Genomic DNA, 23,120 nt, shown 5'->3' with positions numbered 1-23,120 from the left:
GAAGGGCTTATGCCCTAAACGTCGATTCTCCTGTTCCTTGGATGCTGTCTGACCTGCTGCGCTTTTCCAGCAACACTTTTTCAGCTTTGCATTTCTATGATTTGGAGATGCCGGTGTTGGACTGTAAAACTCTGTTATCTCACTTTTTTTATTAGAATCAATCTAAACATCAGGTTATAGACAGAGAACACAGGGGGCTAACACCTTCAACATATTGTCTAGCTATCACCATTGTTAACAGCTAACCCGAGAATGCAACTTTAAAAAAAAGGGTTTTGTGATTTACACATGAAAGAAGTGAAACTATCACTGTATTCTAACAGATGAAAGGCTTAACAGACAATCAATTTTTCAATGTATAATTTCAGTTACATCACACTGCAAATTTTTGCTATAAATTCTGTGTTACGATCGAGCCCTCCACAATCACCTGATGAAGGAGCGTCGCTCCGAAAGCTAGTGTGCTTCCAATTAAACCTGTTGGACTATAACCTGGTGTTGTGTGATTTTAACTTTGTACACCCCACTCCAACACCGGCATCTCCAAATCATTCCTGTTGAAATGATAGGTGGGGCATTGCTAACTGGAGTCTGTTGCCATATGCAGATATTTACTGGATCAAAAGTCAGATTGCTTGATCACTTATTCCGCTAAGGGTCACGCACGCACACACACACACACAGACACTCTCCCATACACACACACTCTCTCACACATAAACACACGCACACGCAGACTCTCACAGACACACACACACATGAAACATCTGTTTGCTTGATCAGGAGTAAACACCTGTTGGCTTTATCCTCTTAAGAACAGTTCAGTTTAGATATTTCTATTCCCTTTGATTTACTTGAATTCCTGGCCTTTGTATGGGACAGCTTTCCTCTTAACAACCAGCCTCGGCAAAATCTCAGGGAATATTAGGTTCCATGGGCTTCAATCTCAGAGCAACAGTCACTTCTATTTGCGGTCCCAGCTGGGGTGCCAATTTGTTGCACCTGTCACATGGTATATTTAACTTTTCTATCAAGCAAAGAAACTGCGAGTCGACTCTCAATAATAATAAATGATAATATTTATTCATTTAACACAATTAATACTATGATAACAAAATACACGATAAACTAACAATTTACTCGATAAACCTAACCAGCGACCTTGTGCTTTAACTTCACTCTGGATGATCATATCCCACCACACTAGACCTTGGCCTTGATTCATGTGGCGATGACCATCTGGTCGCCTTTTCCCAGTGGTCCCAGAGGTGTCTGCCCTTCACGGTGGTTGGTCTCGAGTTATGGTTCCTGAGGGTGGTGTTCTGGTGATTCTTATACTTAGTGGTTGTCCCAGCCCTTTTGGGAGGGTCTTTAGTGCCCTCCAATAGTTCGATCAGGGCTCGATCATCCTGATCAATCAGATCCAACCAGGCGGTGACATGTTGATGGCTCAGTGGTCTTTGAGCATCCATTCCTGGAGGTGTTAGGTGCACGTAGGTCAGGTAACTTCCTCTTAATAAGGGTGTGAGGTGCCTTATGTCTGGCAAACCACTCAATGTTTCCGATTATCCCGGGGATAACATTCAGGTGGTATATTGAATTGTCTGCCGCTGCTGGGTCAGTTACAGACTGTCTGTCTATAACTGCAGCCTGTCAGGATACTGCAGGATGGTTTATTAACACAGTCACTTTGGTCAAGGCTTGTCTCAAGTTCCCAACATACCTCATTTATTGTCCATTTTCATAAATCCATCATTTTGAGCGGACCATCCGGCTACATAGTATTCTAGCCAAGTTTTAGTCGTGGTCTTCCCTTCAGCATGCGGTCAAAATTGGCAATGTTCATATATGATTGTATAATGTTCAGCATAATTTGTGACCTATGAGGTACTGAAGCTGTCTGTGTCCACATGCAGCAAGACCTGGATAATATCCAGGCTTATTCTGGTATGTGGTGGGTGACATTCACATCATTCAAGTGTGAGGAAATGACTATCTCCAGCAAGGAGAATCTAACCATTACTGAAAACCTCACTATCAACATCCTTTGGGGGTTTATTATTGACCAGAAATGGAATTAGACTAACCATAAAACTAAAACAACTACAAGACAGGTCAGAAGCTAGGATTCCAGTGGTGACTAAGTCATCTCCTAACTCCTGAAACCATGTCCACCATCTACAAAGCATGAGTCAGGAGTGTGAATGAATAATATTTACTTGTCTGGATGAATGCAAATCCAACAGCACGAAAGAAACTTGACACCATCAGGATGTCCCATGTGATTAGCATCCATATATTCAACATTCACTCACTCCACCATGGATGCACAGCAACTTTGAAACCCATGACATCCTGAAAAAGGGCTTTTGCCCGAAACGTCGATTCTCCTGCTCCTTGGATGCTGCCTAACCTGCTGCGCTTTTCCAGCAACACATTTTTCAACCCATGACATCTGCCAGGCATTAGCAGACACGAACAGCGGGTGAATGTGAACACCACATGGTTCTTCACCTTTGCTGCGTCAAAACTCTGAAACACCCTGCCTAACAGCATTGTGGGTAACATCAGATGGAGTGCCATAGTTCAAGAAGACAGTTTGCCACCACCTGGTGACAATTGCAGATGGGCAATAAATAATGGCCTGCCCAGCAGTGCTTACATTGCATAAACAAATAACAAGAAGAATTAAGTCTACGCTGAAAAGTCTACAACCCAGGTCTTCTAACAGATAGTGTGGGAAACCAGCTGATGTTCTCATTGGTGCATAGGAGATTGAGGGGAGGTTTTCTAAATGGGTCTAAGGTTAATACAGTTTGGATAACATAAGCAAGGAAAGAATGTTCCTATTAACCAATGCTACAAAGATTAACAAGCTTAGTTTTAAGATTTTGGGCAAGTGGGGAAGAATTAACCTGAAGAGCAGCTTTCTTTTGCAGCAAGTGGTAATGACCTGGAACCTGTTGCCTGTGATGGTCGTGGAAGCAGAGACAATGATTTTAAAAGAAAATTAATGAATAAAACCAGCAAGGATGCAGGACCAAAAAAGAATTGGTTAGGTTTCTCTGTGGAGAGTCTGCGTGGAGGCAATGAGCTGCATTGTCTCCTCTTGTTCAGTGAATAACTCTATTACTCTATCATCTTTGACTCATGAAGTCATATTTCTAAGATAAGCTAAATTTTAAACTGAAAATCTTCTTTCATCTCATTACAGGTGAAATCTTCAGCAAAGCTTTAAGTCCAAGAAGTGTCATTGTTACTTGGCTAGCCAATAAGGATGAAATTCAGAGGAAGTAGGAGCTCAGCATCTTTGTGTTCTATTAGTTTGTTTAAACATTGAAACTTTAATGTGAAGTCTGCTGCTGTTTTACAAATGGGAAGAGGTACCTGATGTAACATGGCTGTGGAAAAGCAAAAACGAAACATATATTTACATTTATATTTATATCTATATTTATACTGGGTCTATCATAACATCAGGATACCTGAAAATGCTGCACACCAAAGACGTTTCCTTTTCAATTGAATTCGTTATTGTATTAGGAGAAATGCCACAGTCAACTTAGTGCAACAAGTTCCTGCAAACAACCAGATAGTCCATGTTTACGTTGAGGAACACCAGAGAGAACTGCATTGTGCGTCTTCAAACTACTGCCAGGTTTTCTTATATAGCCTAAAAAGGATTTACTTCCCATCCAAAAGACAGCTTGTTAAACAGTACAAGGCATCCTTAATGAGTCATTAGTGAGTCCTCAATGAATCATTATGGCATAGAAAGAGGCCATTCACCCATAGTCACAATAAGGATACCATTCTTCACACTGTGGTGCATTACACCTTCTCCCCCCCCCCCCCCCCCCCTGCCGGTGCTAAGTAGGATAGGTTTAGAAAAGGTCTAGCATCTCAAATTGGATATCCATGAGATGCTGTGGGCTATCAGCAACAATAACATTATGTTCAACCATAATCTGTAAGCTAGTGGTATTTCCCAACTGTACCATTGCCATTTAGCTGAGGGATTAACCATGGTTCCATGACAAGTGCAGGATGACAAGATAGAGGCAGCACCAGTCATATCTAAAACTGAAGTGTCAACTTGGTAAAGCTACAATGCACAATACTTAAATGCAAAACAGTGGAAACAGCATGTGATAAAGTAGAATTAAGCAGTTCCACAACCACAACAGTTGAATTCTCATTATTATATCCTGCAGGTTACCATTGTCCAGAAATTAAACATAACCAGTCATATAAATATGAGGGTTGAAAGGATTGATCAGAAACTAAGGATTCTCTGGCAAGTAATTCACGTCCTGTCTCCCCAAAGCCTGTCTGCTGTCTACAAGCTATAAGCTGTTATAACGCTAGCTGATGATAATACTGATCTCTGTGAAACCTGGCTTGACTGTCACTAAATATTATAGAGGTCTTTTATTGAACGCATCCACAACAGTCTGTAAGTGTACTTTGTAAACAGAGAATAAGAAAGGTAACATGAACCTTACTCGTTAAAAAGTTGTCAAAACGTTATTCCACACGCCCAAAAAGGAAAACTCGCACGGTTATTTTTACTGCAGTGATATTCTTACAAGCACCAAAACCAATCACCCAAGATTTGTTGCTATCTTCACACCAAGGTTTCTTACTCATGCTTGGCACGGCTGCAACTAATTGTTAGTTCGTAATTTCCACATGTTCAATTGATGTCCTTGTCTTCAGCTGGTATATCCTCTTATGTCACCTTAAACAATCTGCAAAATAAACTTCCTATTACTTTACATTTATAGCAAATGCATGAGATTCCTAAACTCAGATTTGTCTGAATTTCTTGTGCCAGAGTTTACACTCTATTCTCAAGTGCACACATGACTGAATAACTTTTGGATGTTTAGGCGTGTCGTTTAAAAATCGGCTTTGATTCAGTTTCTCAGCAGACTTTTTGATACAGTTCTCACAACTCAGGATCAATTTGTTTGAATTTTTATGAAAGAAAATGGCCCAAACACATCATAGTGTCATAGCCATACACTTCATCTGGAATACCAGTGCCTGAAAGTCTATAGTGTGAGGGCACAGTGGTTAGTACAGTCCAAAGATATGTAGGTTAGGTGAATTGGCCATGCTAAATTGCCTGTAGTGTTAGGTGTAGGGGAATGGGTCTGGGTGGGTTGCTCTTCGGAGGGCCGGTGTGGACTTGTTGGGCCGCAGGGCCTGTTTCCACACTGTCAGTAATCTAATCTAATCTAATACCTGATAAGATGACCCCAAGTTCATGTATGTGTGTGTGGGGAATGGGAAAGATATTTAGTAGGCTCCACTCATTGAGACTGCTGGGATTGCCCCTTTCAAGGGAATGACTGTCCCAATGGGCAGCACGGTGGCTCAGTGGTTAGCATTGCTGCCTCACAGCGCCAGAGACCCAGGTTCAATTCCCACCTCAGGCAACCGTCTGTGTGGAGTTTGCACATTCTCCCCATGTCTGCGTGAGTTCCTCCGGGTGCTCCGGTTTCCTCCCACATTCCAAAAGTGTGCAGGTTAGGTGAATTGGATATGCTAAATTGCCTGTAGTGTTAGGTGAAGGGGTAAATGTGGGGGAATGGGTCTAGGTGGGTTGCTCTTCGGAGGGTCGGTGTGGACTTGTTGGGCCGAAGGGCCTGTTTCCACACTGTAAGTAATCTAATCTAAACTGTAGGGTTTCATGGGTTATTTGGTGATTGAAGGGTGTCTAAGGATGGGACCCTTAGAGATTCAGTAGGAATGATATTAACAAAATGTGGATAATTAACTATTGGAGTGTGAGGAGCGTATGGGCTCAGTGCTCACAACATGGCAGTGAATATGTCTCTATGTAGGAATTCAGAAAGGATTTGGAAGGACCATGGTAGGCAAGTGATATCACAATGAAGGAAGGCACATTATTAAAGAGAGACAAGTGGATGATGCCTGGTGGTTAACAGCAAGAGCCAATTAACTTGGCCCTTGGAGCCCTGGTTCAGGATATCAAGGAACTAAGAGAACCTGGGGACAAATTGAGAAGGTGGGATGGTGGCCAGGAATTAAGTTGGACCTGGCGGCCCACATGGAAGGATGTTTGGCCTATCTACAGAAAAAAGAGCTGAAAATGTGTTGCTGGAAAAGCACAGCAGGTCAGGCAGCATCCAAAGAGCAGGAGAATGGACGTTTCAGGCATGAGCCCTTCTTCAGGAATGAGGAAAGTGTGCCAAGCAGGCTAAGATAAAATGTAGGGAGGAGGGACTTGGGGGAGAGGCGTTGGAAATGCGATAGGTGGAAGGAGGTTAAGGTGAGGGTGATAAGGTGAAGGTGATAGGCCGGAGTGGGGGTGGGGGCGGAGAGGTCAGGAAGAAGATTGCAGGTTAGGTTCTGTCCTGGTGGCGATTGGAGGGGCAGGGCTCAAGGGCGGAGGAGCGGGAAGTGGAGGAGATGCGGTGGAGAGCATCGTCGACCACGTCTGGGGGGAAATTGCGGTCTTTGAAGAAAGAGGCCATCTGGGTTGTTCGGTATTGGAACTGGTCCTCCTGGGAGCAGATGCGGCGGAGACGAAAGAATTGGGAATATACCAACCCAACCACCCCACGGCTCAACACTTCAACTCCCCCTCCCACTACACCAAGGACATGCAGGTCCTTGGACTCCTCCATCGCCAGACCATAGCAACACGACGGCTGGAGGAAGAGCGCCTCATCACCTTCACCTTATCACCCTCACCTTAACCTCCTTCCACCTATCGTATTTCCAACGCCCCTCCCCCAAGTCCCTCCTCCCTACCTTTTATCTTAGCCTGCTTGGCACACTTTCCTCATTCCTGAAGAAGGGCTCATGTCTGAAGCGTCGATTCTCCTGCTCCTTGGATGCTGCCTAACCTGCTGCGCTTTTCCAGCAATACATTTTCAGCTCTGATCTCCATCATCTGCAGTCCTCACTTTCTCCTATCTACAGAAAAAGCCTTGTCCTCCAGAATATGATGATCAAATTGTGAGTGGAAGGGCCATAGCATTCCATTCAGATCTATTTCATTAGTCCTTTGACAGCAACAAAAAAAAATGGGAACAAATGTTGTCTGGTCCTAAGGAAATTCCACAAAGTAAGTGGAGGCTTTCCCCTGTAGGTCAGCTACTTCTGAATGGATGGCAAGAACACTCATAAGGAAGTGTTTTTGAGGTGAAGTTTGCCTGATCTAGTGGAATTGAATCAGGGAAGTCATTTTATAGGACTGGTGATGGACGCCACGTTCAGGTTGCTGGGATCGAGAGTAAATGGCAGGTGTTCCACCAAACTTCAATATTTAGGAATAGTGGAACATATGAAAACGACACATTAAAACGACCCTGCAGAAAGAACCTGTGAGTCAGCCTCAAAAATGGGGTAAAGATGTTGTCCTTGACACTTATGAATATATGGAAACTGAAATATAAGGAGAGGTGTTAGTCTCCCCATGAGCAAGTAGCAGGCAGGTTCAAATGGACCTCCCCGTCCTCTACTACAGTCATTCCAGCAGACATGAGAGATGATGAAATACAAATTGACTGATGACCTGTGGGAATGGTTGCAGCAATTGTTCAGACAAGCAGCTTGAATCATTGGAAAGAGACATCACCAAAATAAATTGTTGTTGATGCCAAACAGAACATCCAAAAGAACAGTGGATGCTGTAAATCAGAAATATAAACAGAAGTAGCTGGAAAAGCTTAGCAGGTCTGGCAGCACCTGTGAAGAGAAATCAGAGTTAACTTTTCAGGTCCGGTGATCCTTCCTCAGTGGAATAGTTGGGATCAGGTGAACTGTACAAGGGTGGGTGTATTTGAACCTTTATATAGGGGTGCATACTGTATTGTGGACAAGTTCAGTCTCATGATCTATGCTGCCCAACTGCCTAAGCATGTCATTCTACATTAACCAAATGAAATGTAGAAACTTAGAAAATAGGAGCATGAGTGGCCTCCTCAGCCCTTCCTGATGTGTCATTCATAATGATCATGGCTGATCATTCAACTCAGTACTCTGTTCTGACTTTCTTTCCATACCATTTGTTTCCCTTAGCCCCAAGAATTCCCTCTTGGAAACAGTCAATATTTTGGCTGAGTCTAAAGCAAACAGCCATGCAGACTTTGTTAAAATTGAACTCGCAAGATCAATTCTAAAAGTAAAACTAAACCTCGTGTCCCTCTTCTAACATCACAAAATGAAACTTAAAAAAGTTATATAATTTTCCTGAAAACATCAGGAGAGTGATGGAAGAGTCTCCAGTTGCATGGGCGGGCGTCGCTTCCGCAAACCTTAGGAAATTGGACACCATCCCAGACAAAGCAGACCAGTCACCACCTTCAATATTCACTCTCTTCACCGTCAACATAGAGTGGCAAGACTGTGTGTCACCTATATGATGGTAGTTATGGAGGTCCTTGGGTGAATTGCTACAGTGCATTATCTATATGATGCACCCAAGCATCACCCAAGGATCTCCAAAAATACCATTCAAAATTTGCAGCCTCTATCACCTAGAAGGACGGGAGCAGCATATACAGGGGCAACACCACTACCTGCAAGTTCCTCTCCAAGTCACACATCATCCTGATTTGGAAATATGCTGAAAAATGTGTTGCTGGAAAAGCGCAGCAGGTCAGTCAGCATCCAAGGAGCAGGAGAATCGACGTTTCAGGCATAAGCCCTTCTTCAGGAATGAGGAAGGTGTGCCAAGCAGGCTAAGATAAAAGGTAGGGAGGAGGGACTTGGGGGAGGGGTGTTGGGAATGCGATAGGTGGAAGGAGGTTAAGGTGAGGGTGATAGGCCAGAGAGGGGGTGGGGGTGGAGAGGTCGGGAAGAAGATTGCAGGTCAAGAAGGTGGTGCTGAGTCCGAGGGTTGGGACTGAAATAAGGTGGGGGGGAAGGGGAAATGAGAAAGCTGGAGAAATCTGCATTCATCCCTTGTGGTTGGAGGGTTCCTAGGCGGAAGATGAGGCGCTCTTCCTCCAGCTGTCGTGTTGCCATGGTCTGGCGATGGAGGAGGCCAAGGACCTCCATGTCCTTGGCAGAGTGGGAGGGGGAGTTAAAGTATTCAGCCACGGGGCGGTTGAGCTGGTTGGTGCGGGTGTCCCAGAGGTGTTCTCTGAAACATTCTCCTAGTTGATTTGGAAATATGTCAACCCTCCTTCACTGTTGCTGTAAAAATCCTGGACCTCGCCTCCATAGTGGCATTGTGGCTGTACCCATACTGCAAGGTCTACTACAGTTCACGAAGCCAGCTCATCAGCAACTTCTTAAAGGTAATGAGGAATGGACAATAAATGCTAGCCTAGCCACAGTCCAGGAAAGGATAAAGAAACCCAATACTCTTTTAATCTTACCATGTTGTAAATGGTGGTAGACAGCTAAACTATTAACCAGAGGGAAAAAATCTACTGATATCTATATTCTCAATAATGCAGGAGCTCAGCATTTCAGTCTAAAAAGCAAGGCTGATACATTTGCAAACATCCTGACAATATTACTCCGGAATTAGCTGCTCCCTGCCCAATTTATTCTACTTCATCACAGGCACTGGCATCTCTCCAACAACGTAGAAAATTGTCTTGGTATGTCCTGTCCACAAATGCAGGACAAATAAAATGTGATCATTTACTACCTCATCAGCCCACTCTTGACCATCTCCAAAGTGATTGAAGTTGTTATCAACAGTGCTATCAAGTGACACTTACTCAGCGATAACCAGTGCTACCCCGTGAGCCATTGTGTTCCCCCAAAAGAATTTTCATTCATTTTTATGAAGATTTCATATTGGTGAAGGAAATCTGAACTTTATATTAAAAAGACCGTTTTGAACAGCAGAAATTGTAGCAGCAGCAGGAACGCGGTTTCAATTCCAGCCTTGGGTGACTCTTTGTGTGGAGTTTGCACCTTCCCCCCATGTCTGCATGGTTGAGGGCCCAGGTCTAGGTCGGATACTCTTCGGAGGGTCAGTTCAAGTTAGGTGGCCTCTATCTACACTGTCGGGATTTTATGAAAGTGTTCCTTTTCCAAGATGTCTGAAGATTTCTAGAAGGTCTGCAGGTAGAGGCTGTCTCAAAATTGTTTCAATAAATAAGATTAATTCATGTTTTGACTGTATCAAAGATGACATGACATCACTCACACTCATTTCTCTACATCTGAGACATAGTTGCATCAAATTCAACAGTTCATGATCAGATGTGCACTCTTCCTTTTGTCTCCATTACCAATTTTTAACAAATAATCTTGACCAACCTTCTTAATAACTGAAAAAACGTTTCTCTCCAAACCATCAAAATAATGAAGATTTAAATAAATTTTCCATTAAGGCTCAAAACATCCAAAACAAGGAAATGTAATTGATTTACGAATTATTTCGAAAAATTATTTTGAAAGTTACTTGTTGCCAATTTTGCTTTAGAATAAATCAGTGCGGGAGAATCTAGAACCAGGGGTCATAGTTTAAAGCTAAGGGGTAAATCAAAATGATGAGACGGTAGAATCCACTACAACAGAAAGTGGTTTAGATCAAAGCATTATGTATTTTCAAGAAGAAGGTAGGTATAGCTCTTGTGGCTAAAGAGATCAAGGGGTTTAGGAGGAGGGCAGGATTAGGGGATTGATCTCAATGATCGGCCTGACATTATTGAATGGTTGGAGCAGGCCTAAATGGCCTACTCCTACTCCTACCTTACTTGTTTCTATGATTCTAAAACTGTTAAAATTATTTCAGCTCCGTTTCCCATCCTAGTTTTGGGTGTATTCTCCTTTAACAACTAGATTCAGCTTTGGGCATCCGGTAAGCACCCACTTGCGGGCTGGATTTATCCGTTTGGCTGCTCACGGGCTTTTACTGATCTCACTGTTTTTTCTTTTCCCTTAAAAATGTGTCTCCCCTCATACTGGCTATGGAAACATTTTACTGGCTTACAACTGTCTTTCATGATTTCTCTGCAGGCATTTTCTGTTAAGAGGTTTCCCAGTTAAAGTCACATTATCAAAGAATGCTTGCAGTGCAGAAGGTGGTTATTCAACTCCTCATGTCTGTATTGGCTCTCTGAGCATTTCAATGCAGCGAAAATTTCCTGCTTTTGAACCATAACCTTTTAGATTGATTTTATTTAAATAATCATACAATGTTCTCTGGAATGTCTATATTGAACCTGCAAGGCGAAAATGCAGATTGCAGATGCTGGAGATTACAGTCAAGATTAGCGTCATGCTGGAAAAGCACAGCAGGTCAGGCAGCATCCAGGCCAGAAAAACTGATGTTTCGGGCAAAAGCCCTTCATCAGGAATGAGGCCTGATGAAGGGCTTTTGCCCGAAACGTCAATTTTCCTGCTCCTGAGATGCTGCCTGACCTGCTGTGCTTTTCCAGCACTACTCTAAATTGAACCTGCCTCCAACACAATTTTATACCCTAACTACACGCTGTATATTAATCTGTGTGCATTTCCTAAAATCCTTTTATTTCTTCGAGATAGGTCCTGCTTGACCATAAAGTTTAATATCATCATTCATTGTACCTCATATACATTTAACTAGAGAAATGGAGAGGAATTGATCACGAATAGCACTAATGTCTAAGCCATTAACTGTGGAAACTCTTGCACTGGGGAAGTGATAATCTAATGGTATTATTGCTGGACTATTAATTCAGAGGCCTGGATAACTATCTGGGAATCTGGCTTTCAATCCTGCCACAGCAGAATTTGAATTCAATAGTTATTTGGAATTAGGAGTTTAATGATGACCATGAATCAATTGTCAGAAAAACAATCTGGTTCACTGATGTCCTTTAAGGAAGGAAGCTGCCATCCTTATCTGGTCTAGCCTACATGTGACTCGAGACCCACAGTAATCTGGTTGACTCTGAACTGCCCTCTGGGCAATAGATGCTGCCTAGCCAGTGATGCCCTCATCCAATGAATGAATAAAAAAACCTGCAGAACCTCCTATCAAACTTGTGTATTTCCATTTTTTCCTTGCATTTTTGTAATCCTCTTGATTAAACATTACCTTGTAAATGTGAGATAAAGATATGTTGATGGAATGATTGAAAGGTTCAGAATTACTGGGACCAATTCATGATGAATATTTTTATACAATACCTGTGCTTCCCATAACCCTTCCTCCTCTGGCTCTTTCCTTTCCTCCAGGACACTGTACATTAGCACAAATTGACTTATTTCCAATGCCACCATTGAATCAAAATTTAATGTATTAAGTTGTAGACAGAGATGTCTTCGAACACAACTGGCCCCACATGCACTAGAATTTGATTATTTGTACAATAATACACAGTCACCATACTAACCCCACACAAACTGGATTGGTTTCTGCTGATGGATTGGTTGAATACATATAGACCGTGTTCATCCGTTCTACTCTTCCACTTGGCAGATGCTGCGTGGAATTTCTGTTTTACTCTGAACAGGGTCATTACATGTTGCATAACCTGTGCATTAAAATGTGTCCCTTGGTCTGAGTCAAAGCTTCTGCAGAGCTCCCCCCGCCTATAAATACCTGATGTTTTAGTGTGGTGCTGAGAGTTTAGTCCTCCAGTGGGGGAATGCTTCTACTTATTTAGAACAGGAATCTATGATGATCATCAAAATATATTTAAACCCCTCTCTGCATGGAGGAGAAAGTCCAACATCATTTAACTGCAAGTTGGACCATGGCCCTCTAACAGATCGGGTGTGTCTCAATTCCCCTCAATTTGCAGACCTATCCAGGCTGTTCCATGCACACACTAAACAGTTATCCATATAGTCACTCCCATCATCCTCACACTTTGGTCACCATTCTTTACGAAGTTGCAGGGTACTCACTTTCACATTGTACCCATGCCTGTCATGGGTCATATCAGTCAGTTGATTCCTAACACTGAGGTGCAGAATACTTCCCTTATTTAACATTATTCCAACCTTAATCTGAACGTCATATTCCAAAATTTGTAATAATCAACTATTCATGTTATTGGATTTTCATTGAATGTTTGTGCTTGCCTTGGGCTTGTAAGATATCTTTTGTAGTTTGGTTTACTTTTACTGCCTTCTCAGTCTCAGTCACTATCGATGGTTACCAAGACTTGCTTTCTCACCCTGTATCCCTGCATTCCCCATCTCAACTGCACATCCCTGGACACTATGGGACAATTTAGCATTGCCAATCCACCTAGCCTGCACATCTGTGGATTGTGGAAGGAAACTGGAGCACCACGCAGACACAGAGAGAATGGGGAGCTCGACACAGATAGTCACTGGAGGCTGGAATTGAACCTGGGTCCTGATATTGTCAGGCAGCAGTGCTAACCACTGAGACACCGTGCTGCCCCTTTCTCAAAATTTCTAATGAATCTCCTCATTGGAAACAACCACATCTCCTCCTTTTATTGTTTTCCAATCTTTTCTGAAGACCCAAATTTGTCCTTCCTTGAACCAGGTCAACATTATTACCCCACAAGATAATCTGTGCCTTTTACTCCCCAATCTTAATTAAGATCACTGAATTAATCATACTTGGCACGGTAGCTCAGTGGTTAACACTGCTGCCTCACAGCACCAGGGACCTGGGTTCAATTCCTGTCTCGGGCAACTGTCTGTGTGGAGTTTGCACATTCTCCCCGTGTCTGTGTGGGTTTCCTCCGGGTGCTACAGTTTCCTCCCATAGTTCAAAAATGTGCAGGTCAGGTGAATTGGCCATGATAAATTGCCCGTAGTGTTAGGTGCATTAGTCAGGGGTAAATGTAGGGGAATGGGTCTGGGTGGGTTGCTCTTCAGAGGGTTGGTGTGGACTTGTTGGGTCGAAGGGCCTGTTTCCACACTGTAGGGAATCTAATCTAACACTCCCTGCATTTACATACATGCAATGCCACCCTGATTTCGACTCCATTTCTTTCTCCTTGACTGCAATTCCACCTATTAAGTTACTATTCTTTACTTTAGTGCTATCTGCCTCTCAGAGCAATTTTATGCACCTTGGTAATATTTTCTAATCAATGGTGTTGTGCTGAGAAAGCACAACCGGTCAGGCAGCATCTGAGGAGCAGGAGAATCGACATTTCGGGCATAAGCTCTTCATCAGGAATGAGGCTCATTCCTAAAGAATGGTTCTTGCCCAAAACATTGATTCTCCTGCTCCTCGGATGCTGCCCGACCGGCTGAGCTTTGACTCTGGTCTCCAGCATCTGCAGTGCTCACTTCCTCCCAGTTGATTAAGACTTTCTAATCTGCTCTCTTGGCGCCTACAGCTGTGCTGACTTAGTTTCTGCTTTCCCCAACCAGCAGAATGGCCTGTTCCATTTGTTCAGATGCAAATGTCTGACTTTTGCAGTTGCCATCTCTCCAAGAATCACTCGAGTGTTCTAGAAATCTAAAGCCCTCCCGGCTTCACCATCTTTCCCGCCATCCATTCACATGACTTATCCTCATGTTCCTGTGCTGTCTTGTATAATGCACTGGGTGTAATCTGGAGGTTACTACTTCATAGGTCCTGCTCACTAATTTCCTACCCAGCACCCTAAGTTCTGGGTAGTAACAGGACCACATCTCCCTTCCAATCCATGCTGTTAGTGCCAATGTGAACCATGACCTTGGACTATTTACCCATCTGAAAAATAACCTGCAGCTATTCTGTGACATCTCTGACCTTAATATCAGGGAGGCAACAAACCCTATTGGATTCATATTGATGGCTGCAAAAATGCCTGTCTGTTCCCCTAGCTAAAGAATACCCAATCAATTCAATCCCTCTGTTCCTCTTTCATCTCTGTTGTGTGGCTAGCGAACCTGTGATGCTACATACCTGCTCTTTTTGCATTCATGCAAGGAACCATCATCCTCACCAACATCCAGTGCAGAAAACCTGTGAATGAGCAGGACTTTGGAGGACTCCTGTTATCTGTATAGTTCTCGATCACACAGGTGGACCTCAGTGATTCTAATCACTGTTAAATTCTGATACCAGGAGTTAAAACTTGTACAACCACTTCCTGCACATGTGCTCATCATTGTCGCAGAGCATCCACAACTCCCCACACACCAAAGGACAGATATTTTGCTTGCTTAGGTTAACGCACTATACATTCAGTCATATTTTAAAGTTACTTTTACCCATATGATTGTGACTTTAATGACCTTAACTTACATTAATCCAACTCTTTTACTATTAATCAAAAAGTGGACATTTGTCCAAAGATGTACAGGTTCAGTGGATTGTCCCATAGTGTCCCAGGATGTGCAGGGTAGGGATATTGGCTATGGGAAATGCATGGTTACAGGGATAGGGTAGGAGGGCACTGTGGACTTGTTTGGTCAAATGGCCTGCTTCCGAACTGTAGGGATTCTATATTTCTATAGTAGGAAGTAGAAGTTCTTCAACTTTACTCAAAAGTCAGCTTCATCTCCTGTGCCTATGAATTATTTCTTTCTCCAAGATCATTGAGAAATTAATGTTTTTCGATACTGCTGGTTTTGAGCCACGAGCCTTATCAGCAACCAACAGCTGTTCAGCAATCAATTGTCTCACAGCTTTCCCAGACAAACAAATTTTTGACTTTTTCCTCTTCTCCTTGTATTGCTTTATCTGGTGACTGCTCTCTATCTGTCGCTCTTTCTTTACCCCCACCTTTGCTGTTTTATCTGATAGTGACTGTCTCCAAACCTCCTCCCTCGCATTTGTTTTACAGCAATTGTTCAGCTCTGTGCATCTTCTGGCTGCTGGCTGGTCTTAAAGCTGTTCCAATGATATTTTTGGAAGAATTATTTTTGGAGTTCTCATCTTGCCCAAATGATTTCAGATATATTCCTGATCCTCACTACGGCCACAATGATTTAGTTAGTGGATCTGTTCAATGTCATCACTTTATAGAATCATAGGGTCATAAAGATGTACAGCATGGAGACAGACCCTTCGGTCCAACCTGTTCATGTCGACCAGATTTCCCAACCCAATCACCTGGCCCATATCCCTCCAAACCCTTCCTATTCATAGACCTATCCAGATGCCTTTTAAATTTTGCAATTGTACTAGCCTCCATCTTTTCCTCTGGCATTGCTTATTTCATACACATACTACCCTTTGCATGATAAAGTTGCCCTTAGGTCTCTTTTATATCTTTCCCCTCTCACCCTAAACCTATGCCCTCTAGCTCTGGATTCCTCCACCCCAGGGAAGAGACTTAATCTATTTATCCTATCCATGCCCCTCATGATTTTATAAACCTCTATATGGTCGTCTCTCAGCCTCCGACGGTCCAGGGAAAACAGCCCCAGCCTATTCAACCTCTCCCTATAGCTCAAATCCCCCAACCTGGCAACATCCTTGTAAATCTTTTCTGAACCCTTGCAAGTTTCACAACATCCTTCTTATAGGAAGAAGACCAGAATTGCACGCAATATTCCAAAAGTGGCCTAACTAATGTCTTGTATAGCCGCAAACTGACCTCCCTACTCCTATACTCAATATTCTGACCAATAAAAGAAAGCATGTGACTCCATTTTCAAAGAACCTGCTCTCCAAAGTCTCTTTGTTCAGCAACACTCCCTAGGACCTTACCATTAAGTGTATAAGTCCTGCTAAGATTTGCTTTCCCAAAATGCAGCACTTCGCGTTTATCTAAATTAGACTCCATCTGTCACTTCTCAGCCCATTGGCCAATCTGATCAAGATCCCATTGTAATCTGAGGTAACTTTCTTCACTGTCCACTACACCTCCAATTTTGGTGTCACCTACAAACTTTCTAGCTATACCTCTTATGCTCACATCCAAATCATTTATATAAGTGATGAAAAGTAGTGGACTCAGCTCTGATCCTTATGGCACTCTACTGGCCGCAGGCCTCCAATCTGAAAAGCAACCCTCCACCACCACCCTCTGTCTTCTACCTTTAAGCCAGTTCTGTATCCAAATGACGAGTTCTCCCAGTATTCCATGAGATCTAACCTTGCTAACCAGTCTCCCATGGGGAACCTTGTCAAATGCCTTACTGAAGTCAACATAGATCATGTCCACCACTCTGCCCTCATCAATCCTCTTTGTTACTTTTTCAAAAAACTCAATCAAGTTTGTGAGACATGATTTCCCACGCACAAAGCCATCTTGACTATCCCTAATCAGTCCTTGCCTTTCCAAATACATGTACATCCTGTCCCTCACGATTCCCTCCAACAACTTGCCAACCACCAACGTCAGGCTCACTGGTCTATAGTTCCCTGGCTTGTCCTTACCACCTTTCTTAAACAGTGGCACCACATTAGCCAACCTCCAGTCTTCTGGCACCTTACCTGTGACTAGCGATGATACAAATATCTCAGCAAGAGGCCCAGCAATCACCTCCCTAGCTTCCCAGAGAGTGTGAGTGTGCAGTGTGCTTATATGCAGTGTGTTTTTTTTTATATCCACAGTCATGAATTTGTATTCAAGATCAATTGATCGAAGAGAAGACAATGTCAAATGCTGTCTTCAAGCTTAAATCTCTATTTAATGCCCACTAATGCTTAGTCCTGATATATATGGTAATTGGAGATATATCAGGCTCTAATATTACAGTTATACTTTTAAGACTATTAAGACCATTAGAAAAAGGAGCAGGAATAGGCCATTCAGCCCCTCAAGCCTGCTACGCCATTCAATAAGATCTGCCCTGTCAAGCCCTGTAAGAATCCTATAAGTATCAATAAGATCACCTCTCATTCTATCTATGCCAATACCCTAATTTTAACGCTGTGGACTCTTACGTTTTGACTTAACATTTTATGAAGTCCTATTCTCTGCATGTGCTTCTTGCATCTCTCTAACGTAAATTCATCTACATTGTGTTATTTATACCCAGTTAGGAGGCAACTCCATGACATCATCACAAGATTTCCCCCAGGGTCTTAAAGTCCTTAAATAACAAAATAAATAACAATATTTATTTTCCAGTTAATGCTATTTGTAAACAATCTTAGGTTCAAATAAAGGGCCCCTTTACTGCTTCCCTAATCCTTATGTGCAATTGGTACATGTATTTTGAAAACTACATAACAAAAATGGCTGTCCTTGATATTAATGAAGCTTTTTCACTGAGTGTGGTATCAAGAAGCTCAAGCTAAGCTGAAGTCAATGAGATTTGGGGGTAATTAATTGGCACAAAGGAAGGTATTAGCGGTTATTGGAGGTCAGTCATCTCAGTTGCATGAGATTATGACAGGAATTCCTCAGTTTTTTCACATCTATCATAAGAAACAGGAGCTGGAGTAGGCCATTCGTATCTCTGAGTATACACCACCTTTCAATAAGATCAGAACTGATCTAATTGCGTTCTCGGGTCCACTTTCCTGCCAAACCCCCATTACACTATTGTTAGAAAAATATTGGAGTCAATTATTAAGGTAGTGCTAGAAAACCATTTGGAAAATTATAATCTAATCAACCAGAGTCAGTATAGAATCCCTACATTGTGGAAACAGGCCCTTTGGCCCAACAAGTCCACACCGGCCCTCCCCTAACCTGATACCCTACATTTACCCCTGACTCATGCACCTAACTGACATATCTCTGAACACTTTTGGCAATTTAGCATGGCTAATTCACCTGACCTGCACATCTTTGGATCATGGGAGGAAACCGGAGCATCCGTAAGGAGTTCATGAAACCCATTGGGGTTTTCATGAAAGGGAAATTGAGTTTAACCAATTTATGCCAGTCTTTCGAGGAAGTCTCAACCAGTGTGGATAGTGTGGAACCAGTAGATGTTTGGATCAGAACGTGTTTGACAAGGTACCTCTCAAAAGGTTAAGTCATGAGGTAAGAGCCCACGGTGTTGGAGGTAGTAAATTGGCATGAATAGAGAATTGGCTATCGGACAGGAAACAGAGAGTGGTAACAAGGAGCTAATTTTCATGTTGGTGACCTCTAACCAGTAAGTTCCACAGGGATCAAAGCGGGAACCACAACTGTTTATAATATATATTAATGATTTGTAGGAAGGAACTGCTGAGAGGTGTTTCCCCTCATGGTCTTCTCTGAGAGGGTTATGAGTCTTTGGAACTCCTTGCCACCGAAAGCTGTGAGGGCAGAGTCCTTATGTATGTTTAATGCTGAGATAGAGAGAGTCTTGATCAGTTGGGGAATCAAGGATTCCAGGGAAAGGTAGGAAAGTGGACATGAGGAGTGTCGGATCAGCCATGATCCTATTTGATGGCTGAGCAAGCTCGGTTAAATAGCCTGTTTCTATTTTTATGGTCTTAAGCATGACTTCCTTTTGACTCAAAAATGTTTCTAACTCAAAAATTTTTCTGACTTGAAATATTCAATGGCCCAGTTCCATTGCTTTCTGGAAGAGAACGACCCTCTGAGAGAAGAAATCCTTCCTCCTCTCAGATATCAATGGGAGACCTTTGTGTAAACTGTGCGCCCTAGTTATATATTCACCATTGTTCTGCCATTCTCACATTCCAATCACTTAATATCAACAATTTCTCCACTAGCTCCCTACACTCACCACTGCTCGCCTGCCTGCCCCCAACTATAATGTAAATGTTGCTCCCCTCTATGCTTCACTTCAGCTCTGATGAAGAGTCATCTAGATTTGAAATGTTAGTTTGCTCTCTCTCCATGGCTGCTGCCTGACCTGCTGTAATCTCCAGCATTTGTTATTTTCAATCCATATTCACCTGTAGGGTTGATCCGCACGCACTCTCTTTCATTCTTATCTTTTCAACCGTTACTAGAGAATTATTCATAACAGAATATCTTCCCACATTGACAATGTAACCTCTAGTGTCTTGTTTCACTGACTGTCTTCCTTTTTATCATCGACATTTTGCCTCTTGGTGCCATCACTGAAAATCCAAGATTAGTTTTCATAAGCACATCGGGGACATTCAACTCAACTTGACCACCACTTCTTTCCAATTCCTGAATATTGCTAAATTCTTTGATTTCTTGTCCAACATCCAATGCTAGGTGAGAGGAATCTTTTCTGATTAAATATTGGAATGAGTAAAGCCATTGTCTTTGATTCCCATCACAAACTTTCACAAAACCAAAGTTCTGTACTGACTGACAGATGCCTCCCCTGTTCATGACAACTGCCTGAGCATCAAACAAGGTAGTTTGCAACCTTAATGTCATTATCGATCCTGTGATGAGCTTCCTAACACCACTTTTAATACTGTCTTTGAACCATCAATTAGTCCATCCATTGAACCACCCAGTTACACCTTTGTTACCTCTCGATTTAATTGTTCCAATGCAGTCCATAAACTTGTTGAAATCTCTAGTACCTGAATTCTAACCTACAGGAATCATTTACCATCTATCACACATGTGATCACTGACCATCTTGGCCTCTGTTTGGAAACGGTGTCAAATTTAAAATTGTGATTCTCATTTTCAAATTCCACTTGACACCATCTCTCCAATTATATTAATCTCCTCTAGCCCATGACTATTTCGGAAACCTTGCCACTTCTACTCTCCTGAATATTCTTGATGTTAATTAGTGCACCATTGATGACTGTGCCTTCAGTGACAGAAACTCACAGCTTTATAAGTCCCTCCATAAATCTCTCCATTTCTCTTCCTCCTTTTCCTCCTTTAAGAAGCTCCTTAAAATTTACTTCATTGACCAAATATTCAGTTATCTTGCCGAATATTCCCTATGTGCCTCTAAAATACTCCTAAGCAGCTTTGGGGCATTATATTACATCATAGGTGCTATATGTTGTTATTCCTATTGATTGGTGAGATGTAAAAGCTCTCATTTTGAATCTTAATTTACTCAGAATTAAAACAGATCTTCTATTTTCATCTAAATTCTAAATGTCTGCTTGCTTCAATCAATGTGCTGTGAAATGGGCAAAAGTTTGGGACAGGTTTCACCACAGATTGTGGTTTCTTGCTTATTGGCTGATTCCAGTTGCAAGGAGAAAGTGAGGACTGCAGATGCTGGAGATCAGAGCTGAAAATGTGTTGCTGGAAAAGCGCAGCAGGTCAGGCAGCATCCAAGGAGCAGGAGAATCGACGTTTCGGGCATAAGCCCTTCTTCAGGAATGAGGAAAGTGTGTCCAGCAGGCTAAGATAAAAGGTAGGGAGGAGGGACTTGGGGGAGGGGCGTTGGAAATGCGATAGGTGAAAGGAGGTCAAGGTGAGGGTGATTGGCCGGAGTGGGGGTGGGGGCGGAGAGGTCAGGAAGAAGATTGCAGGTTAGGAAGGCGGTGCTGAGTTTGAGGGATTTGACTGAGACAAGGTGGGGGATGGGAATGAAGAAACTGGAGAAATCTGAGTTCATCCCTTGTGGTTGGAGGGTTCCGAGGCGGAAGATGAGGCGCTCTTCCTCCAACCGTCGTGTTGCTATGGTCTGGCGATGGAGGAGTCCAAGGACCTGCGTGTCCTTGGTGAAGTGGGAGGGGGAGTTGAAGTGTTGAGCCACGGGGTGGTTGGGTTGGTTGGTCCTGGTGTCCCAGAGGTGTTCTCGTTTCAGAGAACACCTCTGGGACACACTTTCCTCATTCCTGAAGAAGGGCTTATGCCCAAAACGTCGATTCTCCTGCTCCTTGGATGCTGTCTGACCTGCTACGCTTTTCCAGCAACACATTTTCAGCTCTGATTCCAGTTGCAAGCCACATAATAATAGGCTGAAGACATAAAGAATTATATTTCTTGTGTTGTTTCTAGAATGGGGAAAGACGGAATGCCAACTTTACTTTTTGTGTATCACAATGACCCTATTCATTTGGACCTTTCATTGGAACAAGTTTCTTAGGTAAGTTCTTTCAAATATATCTCCTTTCATGACTATTTCCCTTTCTGATACCCAGTGGACTTAATGAGTAAAATGATCAAATGTGTGTTCGAGCAATATTTCTGTATTTTATAAAGTAATTACAAATGAGGAAGTTTTCTTTAAGGAAGCTGGTAATGGCTGTAATTCATCGTTTGATAATGAGAATTGCCTCATTTCTGTCGTGATTCAAGATTTACCCTGGTTTCACTTCCACCTTATGATAATTACCTACTCAAGTCAGAGCATTAAAAAACATAATTACACTAAATATGAAAGATGTTTGTTTCTGTCCTTTGTATTACACACTGGTTAATATTACTTAAACATATAGTTGGGATGGGCAAGAAATTATTGCCCACATTCCCATCAACAAATGTTCAAATCTCTCCCTCCCACCAAACTGCATCTCTTCTTGAACCATTATTTGATCAGGTAATTGGATGGTCAGTCAGCTCAAGGAATGCTGCCGATCAATTGGAATTAGTGGAGCCCCTATGGTCCTTTAAATCTCCTTTTGAAAATGTAAGCTTTCTGCAAAGTTTCTGCAGGAAAATATTTCCTACAATGCCAATTTCCATAACAATGTGGCACACATGGGATTATCTACTGAGAAATTTAAAATTATTATTTCCAACTCTGAAGCTTCCCTTTGATCTGAGAAACCATGTGAATGATTATATCCCTGTTAGCGTGAAAGGTAAGGCTGGTAAGATAAGGGTACATGGATGAATAAAGATATTGAGATTCTCGTCAAGTGAAAAAAAATATACAGAGAAACTTCGATTATCCAAATATCGATTATCTAAATTTCAGATTATCTGAACAAGATCGCAGGGTCCCAATGCTTGGCTAAACTGTGTTACCCAGCATTCAATTATCCAAACATTTGATTATCTAAACATTCGATTATCTGAACAAAATACTCCCTGCCTGTGTCATTTAGATAATCAAGGTTCCTCTGTAATAGGTAAAGACAACTGAGTTCAAATAAATCTCTTGAACAAGTGTAAACAGTGTAGGGGCATTCTTAAAAGGGAGATCATACGAGATAGCCTTGACAATAAGGTTAAGGATAATCCAAAGAGAGCAACTAGAGAGAAAGTAGGGTCCCTTAAAGTTCAAAGAGGACGTCTTTGAGTTGAACTTCAAGAAATGGAAGAGATATTAAATGACTATTTCATGTCAGTTTTTACTGTTGAGAAAAGAAAAGAGGCTAAAGAACTTAGGGAAATAAATATTGATTTTTGGAAGCAGTTCACATTGCAGAACAGGAAGTGTTGGAGGTCTTTGAAAATGTGAATAAAATGTGGATAAATCTCCGGGATCTAATCTGGTGT

General features: G+C 42.3%; 1 protein-coding gene across 1 annotated transcript in view; it reads left to right on the top strand.

Moving 5' to 3' along the window:
* The window catches only part of LOC122540528 (CMP-N-acetylneuraminate-beta-galactosamide-alpha-2,3-sialyltransferase 4-like), a 111,474-nt gene that overhangs the window by 10,535 nt on the left and 77,819 nt on the right, over window positions 1-23,120 (top strand). Inside the window, exons 2-3 of the mRNA XM_043676393.1 lie at window positions 3,215-3,293; window positions 21,675-21,762. Of these exons, the coding sequence (XP_043532328.1) occupies window positions 3,278-3,293; window positions 21,675-21,762 (104 nt within the window). The 5' untranslated portion in view covers window positions 3,215-3,277. The remainder of the gene's footprint in view (window positions 1-3,214; window positions 3,294-21,674; window positions 21,763-23,120) is intronic.

The sequence above is a fragment of the Chiloscyllium plagiosum genome, chromosome 35 (genome assembly GCF_004010195.1).
Source record: "Chiloscyllium plagiosum isolate BGI_BamShark_2017 chromosome 35, ASM401019v2, whole genome shotgun sequence".
NCBI classification, from domain to species: Eukaryota; Metazoa; Chordata; class Chondrichthyes; order Orectolobiformes; family Hemiscylliidae; genus Chiloscyllium; species Chiloscyllium plagiosum.
This window is presented reverse-complemented; position numbering and strand designations above follow the sequence as displayed.